General features: G+C 55.9%; 1 protein-coding gene across 6 annotated transcripts in view; it reads right to left on the reverse strand.

Annotated features, from left to right (window-relative positions):
* LOC123758801 (cGMP-dependent 3',5'-cyclic phosphodiesterase) overlaps positions 1–12,223 on the reverse strand; it is a 187,914-nt gene that overhangs the window by 83,672 nt on the left and 92,019 nt on the right. For all 6 annotated transcript variants that reach the window (XM_069334632.1, XM_045743517.2, XM_069334628.1 and 3 more), the window contains one exon: positions 223–959. In XM_069334632.1, coding sequence (XP_069190733.1) covers positions 223–959 — 737 coding nt within the window. The remainder of the gene's footprint in view (positions 1–222; positions 960–12,223) is intronic.

Here is a 12,223-nt window from a genome sequence, read left to right on the forward strand (position 1 = left end):
TACACAGTTTCAAGTTTAGATATGATAGAGCCCAATAGGCTTCGGAACCTGTACATCAGTTGATTGACAATGCCTCTTTGGTCCCGCCTCTCAAGAGCTCAATCCCCGCAAGCACAAATAGGTAAGTACACACGCAGCTACACGCACGCGTGCGCGCACACACGCACACACACACACGCACGCGTGCACACACAGACGCACGCACACACACTAAACCCTCACCTGAAACACTCCTCCACCTTGTGCACATCGGTGTTTGAGAAGTCTCCGCCAGCGACTTTGTCAACCAAACAGACAAGCACGGCCGTGGTGTCCTTGCCCGGGGCGGTCACGGGCACACACAGCAGCGAGGTGGGTGACGGGGGCACGGACGAACTCTCACTGGGGTCACAACTGGGCCGAGAAGTGGCCCTGGAGTTGAGCTGGGGTTTGGCACTGTGATTGTGGCTGGACTCTATAGGAGGCATACTAGAGGCCGCAGCCTTACACCCGAGGCCCTGTAGAGGCGGCCTGGGACACACTGGGATGGCGGACTCTTCCTCAAGACTGTCGCAGCTTCCCATGTGCGTGCGGTGTGCGTGCGGCGGCGGTGCGGGCAGGGAACATCTGTGGTACTTGTGCGCAGCGGCAGACATGTTGAGAGGCGACCCCCCTATGCCCCAGCGTCCCCCCTCCCCCCGCCCCGACCTGGACATGTCTACGGACATGTCTCGCGACAACACCTTGAACCTCGAACTGGTGTCGTCGACGCTCTTGGCCGAGCCGTTGGTCTTGAGGCACGGACGGTGGTCCCCGCCCGCGGTGGCGTCCACAGACACGGTGCGGTGACCGGCCAGCCTGTCACTGTCCTGCAGGAGTCCCAGCAGGCGCCACAGGTCCTCCCTGTGCGAGGGTTCGATGTCCTTGAGGGTCATCGGGCGGCGGGTGGTGAGGGCTCTGCTGAAGCTGTTGTTGCTCACCTGACCAGAAGACAACACTAATTATAAACACCTGTCACAACACAACGCAGACAATGAATGATACACCTGGCCCAGCAACACCTGCAGCGTGCCGCACACCTGGTCGGTCCAGTGTCATCATCGCCTTAGTGTAATCGCTAAAAAATAAGATTATAATTCATGTATACTAATGAACACATTAAATAATTCACGAGGTATGTACAGATGTCGGCATGGACTGAGACGGTGCCAGTAGTGACCATGGTGGGCCACCACGGTGCGCCGCCACGGTGCCAGTAGTGACCATGGTGGGCCGCCACGGTGCCAGTAGTGACCATGGTGGGCCACCACGGTGCGCCGCCACGGTGCCAGTAGTGACCATGGTGGGCCGCCACGGTGCCAGTAGTGACCATGGTGAGCCGCCACGGTGCCAGTACTGACCATGGTGAGCCGCCACGGTGCCAGTACTGACCATGGTGAGCCGCCACGGTGCCAGTACTGACCATGGTGAGCCGCCACGGTGCCAGTACTGACCATGATGGGCCGCCACGGTGGGCCGCCACGGTGGGCCGCCACGGTGCCAGTAGTGACCATGGTGGGCCGCCACGGTGGGCCGCCACGGTGCCAGTAGTGACCATGGTGGGCCGCCACGGTGCCAGTAGTGACCATGGTGGGCCACCACGGTGGGCCGCCACGGTGCCAGTACTGACCATGGTGAGCCGCCACGGTGCCAGTAGTGACCATGGTGGGCCGCCACGGTGGGCCGCCACGGTGCCAGTAGTGACCATGGTGGGCCACCACGGTGGGCCGCCACGGTGCCAGTACTGACCATGGTGAGCCGCCACGGTGCCAGTAGTGACCATGGTGGGCCGCCACGGTGCCAGTACTGACCATGGTGAGCCGCCACGGTGCCAGTACTGACCATGGTGAGCCGCCACGGTGCCAGTACTGACCATGGTGAGCCGCCACGGTGCCAGTAGTGACCATGGTGAGCCGCCACGGTGCCAGTACTGACCATGGTGAGCCGCCACGGTGCCAGTACTGACCATGGTGAGCCGCCACGGTGCCAGTACTGACCATGGTGAGCCGCCACGGTGCCAGTACTGACCATGGTGAGCCGCCACGGTGCCAGTACTGACCATGGTGAGCCGCCACGGTGCCAGTACTGACCATGGTGAGCCGCCACGGTGCCAGTACTGACCATGGTGAGCCGCCACGGTGCCAGTAGTGACCATGGTGGGCCGCCACGGTGCCAGTAGTGACCATGGTGAGCCGCCACGGTGCCAGTAGTGACCATGGTGAGCCGCCAGGGTGCCAGTAGTGACCATGGTGAGCCGCCACGGTGCCAGTAGTGACCATGGTGGGCCGCCACGGTGCCAGTAGTGACCATAGTGGGCCACCAGGGTGCCAGTAGTGACCATGGTGGGCCACCAGGGTGCCAGTAGTGACCATGGTGGGCCACCACGGTGCCAGTAATGGCCATGGTGGGCCACCACGGTGCCAGTAGTGACCATGGTGGGCAGTCACGGTGCCAGTAATGGCCATGGTGGGCCACCACGGTGCCAGTAGTGACCATGGTGGGCCACCACGGTGCCAGTAGTGACCATGGTGGGCCACCACGGTGCCAGTAGTGACCATGGTGGGCCACCACGGTGCCAGTAGTGACCATGGTGGGCCACCACGGTGCCAGTAGTGACCATGGTGGGCCACCACGGTGCCAGTAGTGACCATGGTGGGCCACCACGGTGCCAGTAGTGACCATGGTGGGGTGCCAGGGGGCACGACCCACACGCCAGCAGGAGTCACGTGATAAAGGCCACCACTACCTCCATAACATTTAAGTACAACCTTCAATATTTGTGTTGATATGATGGCCAGCGGCTGCCTGGCCCTCCTCACTGGTAAGGATAACACAAACTTCGATAAAACACTATTATTACAGAAGAAGAAAAAATAATATTACAAGTAATACTAAAGTAAAGTGAGCTTTATCATTTAATGATCAAAGTAGCGTGATTAATATTGAAATATTAAAGACACTGGCAATGTGGCCGAAGACCACTTGATAAAGGAACAGGTCGGGAAACATTAGAGACGGAGAGAGAGGCGCCTCGTCTCTCACCACAAGAGGCGATGTGCCTCTATAAACACAACACAGGTTAGCAACAGGTGGCGGGGCCCCAGAGTGGTGGGCCGCGCCACCACAGGTGGACCTGGCGGGCCCAGAGTGGGGCCCTGAATTTCCGTTGGTGGCTCTTTTGGCTCATTTGAACTACCGGATAATATTACAACTCCATTATCGGAGTGGGGAAAGCCGTGGCTTGAGAGCGTGTGAAGAGACACGAGCGAGGCGCACCACTGGGGCTCACCATAGCCCGTGCTGCTTGCAAGTTTTGGTCAGAGTAGCTGACTCTACAACAATAACAGCACCGGGTGGTGAGCAACAAGGGGGGCGCGCGCACTCTCCCACACATCACACTCGTCAGTGGATGGTAAAGCCAACCCAACTTAGCCTAACTGAACCAGTCCTAACTCAAACCAGCTTGACTGAAGTTATTACATCGTAGCCTAACGATATACACAATTTTGACAGAGAAAACGAGCCTTGTCGAATCTTTGTGGTGTAGAAGTTGATCATTCCTCGCTCCCTCACCCTCGTCGTACTCCTCTTTTACCTACTTTCCAATAGTACTTATATGGAACTCGCCTTTAGGCGATACGAGCTTCAGCTCTTGTGCCCGCTTCTTTCTCGTCGATTCACAGCCGTAAAGGGTGACTAGTTCCTGACGTTAGACCTTACCTAGATGCGCCTCCTTACAAGGAGTCGTTCTCTCCTGTCGCTGTTGTGGTCCTCACTGTGTTGACCTTCCCCTCGTCCGCGCCCGTCTTATCGCTCTCATGGATTATGACAAGTACAAAACTGCATCTAATGTCCAGTCATGTATTATCCAAACATAGCCACTGTAAATAACACAGCGGGCACCAACATAGCCCCCAGGAGCCGCGGCGGGCACCAACAAAGCCCCCAGGAGCCGCGGCGAGCACCAACATAGCCCCCAGGAGCCGCGGCGGGCACCAACAAAGCCCCCAGGAGCCGCGGCGAGCACCAACATAGCCCCCAGGAGCCGCGGCGGGCACCAACAAAGCCCCCAGGAGCCGCGGCGAGCACCAACATAGCCCCCAGGAGCCGCGGCGAGCACCAACATAGCCCCCAGGAGCCGCGACGGGCACCAACATAGCCCCCAGGAGCCGCGGCGGGGACCAACATAGCCCCCAGGAGCCCCGACGGGCACCAACATAGCCCCCAGGAGCCGCGACGGGCACCAACATAGCCCCCAGGAGCCGCAGCGGGCACCAACATAGCCCCCAGGAGCCGCAGCGGGCACCAACATAGCCCCCAGGAGCCGCAGCGGGCACCAACATATCCCCCAGGAGCCGCAGCATGCGCCAACATAGGAACGCCGCCGCCTCTCCACACAGCAACACCACCATCTGTGCCACTATTGCTTTTTTACTCCCAGAGCCAATAAACAGCACTTAAATCCTCAAGTTTATGTGTCGACTCTTGGACGTGTAAACCTGTCAGCGCTCCTGGGGCGGCGGGGGAGGAGGCTGACGGCGGCGGGGGAGGGGGGGGGAGGTGGTGGTGGTCAAGGCGTACACACAACACTTGACAACACCCAAGTTTAACACTACACTCACAAGTGTAACTTGTGCATCACCACTACCAACACCACGCTCATCGCCGTCCACACACACACACACACACACACACACACACACACACACACACACACACACACACACACACACACACACACACACACACACAAATACAGATGACACGACTATAAGAAATATTGCCGGAACAACCGTGGACATCTTCAAGAGAAAACTGGACTGTTTTCTAAGAGAAGTTCCGGATCAGCCGGGCTGTGGTGGGTATGTGGACCTGCAGGCCTGTCCAAACAACAGCCTGGTGGACCAAACTCTCACAAGTCGAGCCTGGCCTCGGGCCGGACTTGGGGAGTAGAAGAACTCCCAGAACCCCATCAAGCAGGTATCAAGCAGGACTGTACCCAATTGTAAAAAAGGAATTCCTGGAACCAGCAGCCTCAAGAACAAGAAACAAAGAGATTCAAGCGAAGGAAACAAAGGTGTCGAAAATATTAGAAAGTTTTCTTTCGGAAACAGAGTGGCAGACGGTTGGAACAAGTTAAGCGAGAAGTTGGTGGAGGCCAAAACCGTCAGTAGCTTTAAAGCGTTACAGGACAAGACGAGCGAGACGTTGATACATGAACACAAGACTGTACACATGCGCAGTGCGGGTGGTATGCCAGTAGAAGGTCCTGGAGGCACAAGTCCTGGAAGCCACCTCGAGAGGCTCGAGTCACAGCTACAAAAGCCATAGCAACTATCAAGCCCCAAAACGTTGGCAGGAATAAAGGCTCCAGGTACTAATAGTTAACATGGGAGGGGGTTGGGGCTGAACACCTCTCCCCGCCGACACAACATCCACCCCCTGAGGGCTTAACCCTAAGTCCCGGCCCTTGCACCCAACATCTGGCCCTCACCCCCCCCACCCAGGCCTCAGGCCCAGTCGACCCCTCCTCCCCACTCACGCCCAGAACCTCCCCACTCACGCCCAGAACCCAGCCCACCAACATCCGGGTCTAGAGGTCATCTAGTCTGGCCAGATGCAGCGTGTCGCTATTGATCAAGATGAGTGCCCCCCCTTCCCTACACCACACTCCCCCTCCCTACACCACACTCCCCCTCCCTACACCACCTCTCACACCCCCAAAACTCCAGCTACCGGGGAGGGGGAGAGGGGAGGGGAGGTGTAGTAACCAGGAGCGGGAAGAACACACCGTCCCCACAGTGTGTGGCAGAGGCGGCCCCCAGGAGAGTGTAGAGGTATCAGCAGGCATCAGTGGTGACAGTGTCGACCAGTTGGCTTATTTTCTCCCCTCAGGTGTCAGGCGCGTGTCAGACGGTGGCAGGGAAGGCGTTGTTAAGGCCATGCTGGTAGGCACCAGCTGGACCACTTTGTGTTAAAGCTCATTAAAACTTTCCCCGCCTCGAGCTGATGCTTGTTAGTGGGGGGGAGGGAGGGAGGGGTCATCTATTATTATATTATATTATATATATATATATATATATATATATATATATATATATATATATATATATATATATATATATATATATATATATATATATATATATATATATATAAATAATTAATCTTTCGCCTGGCAAAATCCCTCGTCTCTCGCCTTTCTACCCTAGGAAATCCTCCCCCACACAATTTCGGAGGTGCCCACGAATCTCTCCACCATGGCAGAGACCCTCAATAGGACTCACGTACCATACAGGAGGGAGAGGGGGGGGGGGTTCTCCTATAGGACTCATATCAGGGGTCCCCTGTTCGACTCCCCTACCATACCAGGGGTCCCCCACAGGACACCCCCGCCACCTACCTCCCTCACTCTCAACACCGCTCAACACCATTGTTTCATGTATCTCCCCTCCCCTCCCCCTCCCCCAACACAATGAGGGAGTGTGGAAAGCTTCCATCATACTTTGGCGCGGGTCACCAAGGCAACGGAAGCGCCCTCACCCTGGTCAATGGTTCGGGGTAAACATTTAAGTATGGACAATCACTCACGGTTACTTCTAAATGCTTCTGGCGTCAATTATGACACCTGTCAAGATTATATTGTGGTCATTATGATGGGTGGAGAGTGTCAGAGACTATGGCAGGTGGAGCCAGGTGTCCCTGGTGGTCAGGTGTACCGGAGTAGTTCTTTATGCTACTGTACCACTGTTGTACCACTACTGTACTCCCCCACTGCTGTACCCCCACCACTGCTGTACCCCCACCACTTTTTTTTTTTTTATTAACATATTAGGTACATCTGCATTAGTGCAGCTACCCTAGACTATATGAAGTGGAGTACAGTGTGTCAAAAAAGCTAACTAGGTGATGCTAAAAAATCCCCATCACACAGAATGGTTAGTCATACAGAGGCATGTGATAAGCGGTCTGCACTGGCAGACTCCGGATGCATTTTGAGGATATCAACACCACAAGATTGAATAAGGGAGCAGTGGTAATACAAGTCCCCATCTCGCAGGATGGTTAGTCATACAGAGCCGTGTGTTTAATAGCCTGCACTGGCAAATTTTGGGTATACTGTGAGGATATCTTCAAGAATACGAGAGCCTTCCCCACCACTGCTGTACCCACTTCTCTAACCCTGTCCATGGAGGACAGAAGAAAATGTATATATGCTGGTTAGCATTGTAAATGTGTGGCCACGTCTGTGGTAGAAAATAATAAAAAAAAAAAAAAAAAAAAAAAAAAAACTGCTGTACCTGGCCCAGCTGACACTCTACGGTACTCGCTACTCAGAGTACACCACCAGGGCTCTGTACTTGCCTCATTGTCATTCTCAGAATTGTCATTATTATTATTATTATCCGTTGACTGATTTAATTGTGGATATTATATACGTCTTCATCATGTCCCACCCAGATGAAGCTCGCCGGCACCCACCCACTGGAACCTGCCCCACCTGCACCACCCCCTACCATCCCACCCTCGACCATCCACTAAATACAACCCAATAACTGTCCTCCTCCTCCTCCCTGTACCACTTACATCATTTCCACCCCCCTACACGCCTCCCCTGGTGGGAGGGGGAGGGGGAGAGGAGCGTGGGAGGGAGAGAGGGAAGGGTAAGAGGGGAGAGAGGGAAGGGTAAGAGGGGAGAGAGGGGAAGCATTAATAGCCCGCTCACTAACGTCCAGACTTGAGTAATGTGTATTGGCAGAGGGCTCTTTGCCTCCGAGACAAGACAGTGCTATACCTAGAGTGCCAGTGGGAGGGCACTCTCACATCAAGACCACTGTAATATGAGCCTTATGCTCCTGGTGGGGGACTCGTCCCTCTGTTCTGGGGCATGGTGAAATGCCTTCGGCCCAAGACAGTGCTATGATCAAGCCGTCTGAGGGTTGGAATTGTCCACGTTGCAGTTGGATATTAACCTTTGTGTTGCAAGTGTTTTGTGCCGTATAGTGTAGCAGGTGTCTGGTGTACTTGGGTCGGAGATAACACCAGATGACATGCAAATGTTAACTCATTAATGCATTAATGGCTGGTGGTTGAAGTGAATGAATGAATGTATTTACACTCGCGACTGTCAACACTCAGCCCAGACACACTTGTCAAACGTTCCCCCCCCCCCTGGACCCTGGGTGTCTACACCCCCAGGGTGTTGACAAACATGGCGACGCCGTGTGTACTAACTCCCCCCCCCCCTAGGGTGGCGGCCTACACCCAGGGTGTTGACAAACATGGCGACGCCGTGTGTACTAACGAGCTCCCAGCTGGCAGAGTGACGGACACCGGGGTAAATATCTCCCCATCTTCCCGCCACACGCCGCCGCCGCCGCCCATCAGCCGGCCTCGCTCACACACTGTGACTACACGGGCGGCGCGGCGGGCGGCCCGCTGGGACGGAGAGGCACCTAGAAGGGCAAGGGATAGGGAACATGTATTTACTATTTGTGTTTGCAGAATCGAGCTATTAGCTCTTGGATCCCCGCCTTTCTAACTTCCAGGTACTTATTTACTGCTAGGTGAACAGAGGCATCAGGTGGAAAAACCACTGCCCACTTTCTCGGCTGGGAATGTAATCAGGATCCGTGGACTGCGAATTGTGAACGTTGTCGGCTCGTCCACGAGGACCTGTGTGCGCGCCGCAGTAATAAGAAAATGCCTCAGGAGCGTGTCGAGCCTTCAGTCTAAATTAAAATTCCTTTGTGAGGATGAGCTGGGGATATTGAGGGCCCCGCGCCTCACCTGGCGTTCCTCCACGCCCTCCGTGGCCTCCACGCCCTCCGTGGCCTGCCTCCACGCCCACGTTTAATACGAGTTAAATGACTGCAGCACATCAAACTATGTCATGGCCAGTGGCATAGTTTGAGGTGATACCGTCACTACCTTGTCAGGTGCAGGTCAACCACAGCCAGGAGGCACCGCTGTGGTACAACCACCGCCGCCGCTCTTGGCACCAACCTCTCCACCAACATTATATCTTGTGTTAAGTGCCCATCACACTTGATGGGGCTCAGCCACGTATTGGTGGAGGGTGGAGGGTGGTTGGTGATGGAGGGGAAGGGGGGGGCCACAATGAAGGGGGGGAGGATGGGAGGGGGGGCCACTATGAAGGGGGAGGGATGGGGATGGCCACCAGGGAATATTGAGAGCAACGGCTGCATTTCAATATTATGCATGACGGCTGCGTCATGATCTGGCAGGTATGCCTGACGCCCCCCTGCTCCCCCCCCCCTCCTGCACCAGCACCCCTACAACCATGTACACATGCGTGTACACACATGTCTATGAGGTGAGTACATGTGTACATACAAGTTGTTACTTTAACTCAGTAATCAGAATAATAATATTACACATCTTGTTGCTAACACTTCAAGAAATAGACCCCAGTATTATTTCTGCTTTAATCTGTACATTCATTTTATTTTTTTGGTTAAAGATCCCCCAAAGCGCCAACCCCCCCCCCCACCCCCCTCGTCCCACCACCGCAGTAAGGGGGGTTCATAATGGGTGCCAGATGCATATAAGCTAGTCTGAAAATATTCAAAATTACGAAAATACATCCATTATACAAAATGATCAATCGAAACCCGACTTTAACATGTGATATATTTAACATCTAGAGCTTCCAGCCGCTGCCATCATAAGACGCTGAAAATTCTCACCAAATATGGAGTCTTTACATTTATTTTCTTGTACCGAAACCCAAAGTATTAAACAAACTCCCACACCAAAAGTTTAGACCAGGTTTCAGAAGTAAATTTATTTTAGGCTTGTATATAAATACCCGCGAGGCCTCGCCTCTACTCTCACCCCTGGAGATGTTGACTTGTCTTCTCCACCTGGGAGGACTCGCCAGTGTTGGAGGAGTGTTGGAGGAGTGTTGGAGGGAGTGGTGTAAGTGTTGGAGGGAGTGGTGTAAGTGTTGGAGGGACTGGTGTAAGTGTTGGAGGGAGTGGTGTAAGTGTTGGAGGGACTGGTGTAAGTGTTGGAGGGACTGGTGTAAGTGTTGGAGGGACTGGTGTAAGTGTTGGAGGGACTGGTGTAAGTGTTGGAGGGACTGGTGTAAGTGTTGGAGGGACTGGTGTAAGTGTTGGAGGGACTGGTGTAAGTGTTGGAGGGACTGGTGTAAGTGTTGGAGGGACTGGTGTAAGTGTTGGAGGGACTGGTGTATGTGTTGGAGAGAGTGGTGTTTCCTTTCACCTAATGGCTCTGTTCACCTAGCCGTGAGTACGTACCCGGGAGTTAAGTCAGCTGGTTGTGGAGTTGCATCCTGGGCGGGGCCAGTAATTCGGGGCTTGGGGGGTGGGTCCTCGATATAAGCCTAACGTGTATGAATACACCCTGGCTTCCTGTCCCCCGACATAATGAATTGTTATTATTGATGGTAGGTCAGAGGAGCCAGGCTGACTACGGAGCTGTATAGAACAGTCGACAGCCTCCACTGTGGCAGGAGACGAGGTGGTCGACGGACACCATGTTTAACCAAAGACTGGTCTTGGGTACAGGTGCACCTGGAGAGGTGTGGCGGGACTGGACAGGTGAGCAAAAGAGCTGCAAGAGTCTTGACACGTGAGGACAACATAGTCCTCTTCACTACCACATACTCCGCGCCTCACAAGTATCCAAACAAGTACAAGGGGCACCGTAAACCCTGTGCTGATCCAGTCTAAATAAATGCCAGTGTTTTATAATACTGTAGGTTACAACTAAACAAGTATCTTAAGGTTGTGTGATGGTCAATGTTAAATCTCCTAGTTTGGTGGCGTGTTCCCGCGAGGGCGCGGGGGTGAAGTGTGGGCGCGGGGGTGAAGTGTGGGCGTGGGGGTGAAGTGTGGGCGCGGGGGTGAAGTGTGGGCGTGGGGGTGAAGTGTGGGCGTGGGGGTGAAGTGTGGGCGCGGGGGTGAAGTGTGGGCGTGGGGGTGAAGTGTGGGCGCGGGGGTGAAGTGTGGGCGTGGGGGTGAAGTGTGGGCGCGGGGGTGAAGTGTGGGCGTGGGGGTGAAGTGTGGGCGCGGGGGTGAAGTGTGGGCGCGGGGGTGAAGTGTGGCCGTGGGGGTGAAGTGTGGGCGTGGGGGTGAAGTGTGGGCGCGGGGGTGAAGTGTGGACGCGGGGGTGAAGTGTGGGCGCGGGGGTGAAGTGTGGGCGCGGGGGTGAAGTGTGGGCGCGGGGGTGAAGTGTGGGCGCGGGGGTGAAGTGTGGGCGTGGGGGTGAAGTGTGGGCGTGGGGGTGAAGTGTGGGCGCGGGGGTGAAGTGTGGGCGCGGGGGTGAAGTGTGGGCGCGGGGGTGAAGTGTGGGCGCGGGGGTGAAGTGTGGGCGCGGGGGTGAAGTGTGGGGGTGAAGTGTGGGCGCGGGGGTGAAGTGTGGGCGTGGGGGTGAAGTGTGGGCGCGGGGGTGAAGTGTGGGCGCGGGGGTGAAGTGTGGGCGCGGGGGTGAAGTGTGGGGGTGAAGTGTGGGCGCGGGGGTGAAGTGTGGGCGTGGGGGTGAAGTGTGGGCGTGGGGGTGAAGTGTGGGCGTGGGGGTGAAGTGTGGGCGTGGGGGTGAAGTGTGGGCGCGGGGGTGAAGTGTGGGCGCGGGGGTGAAGTGTGGGCGCGGGGGTGAAGTGTGGGCGTGGGGGTGAAGTGTGGGCGCGGGGGTGAAGTGTGGGCGTGGGGGTGAAGTGTGGGCGTGGGGGTGAAGTGTGGGCGTGGGGGTGAAGTGTGGGCGTGGACAACCAGCGCGCGTCTGAGGGCGTCGTTCACCCTCCTGTGGCAGTGTTCCCTCACACAATGGGCGTCTCACAGGTGGAAACAAATAAAACGAGAGAAGATTCATATCTGACCAAGAGAAGGAAGTGGAGACGAGCTGCGGACCCTCCCGCGGGAGTCATACCTGACCCTTCCCCGCTCCCCAGCCTCCTCTCCGTCAGCACTAAGTGGGCCATAACCCAAGGGGCGCCTCGCCTGATGACACCAGCACCAAATATATACCTCCGTTTCTCGCTCAGCAACACGACAATTAGACCAGCCTCAACACAATACTCGTGTACACCAGAGGATGGAGAGGTGAGGGCGGAGGCGAGGTGAGGGCGGAGGCGAGGTGAGGGCGGAGGTGAGGGCGGAGGCGAGGTGTGGGCAGTGTAGCGAACTTACTGGAGCAAGGTTGACCTAGTGTGAGGACCCAT

Source organism: Procambarus clarkii, chromosome 31, assembly GCF_040958095.1.
Source record: "Procambarus clarkii isolate CNS0578487 chromosome 31, FALCON_Pclarkii_2.0, whole genome shotgun sequence".
Classification (NCBI taxonomy): Eukaryota; Metazoa; Arthropoda; class Malacostraca; order Decapoda; family Cambaridae; genus Procambarus; species Procambarus clarkii.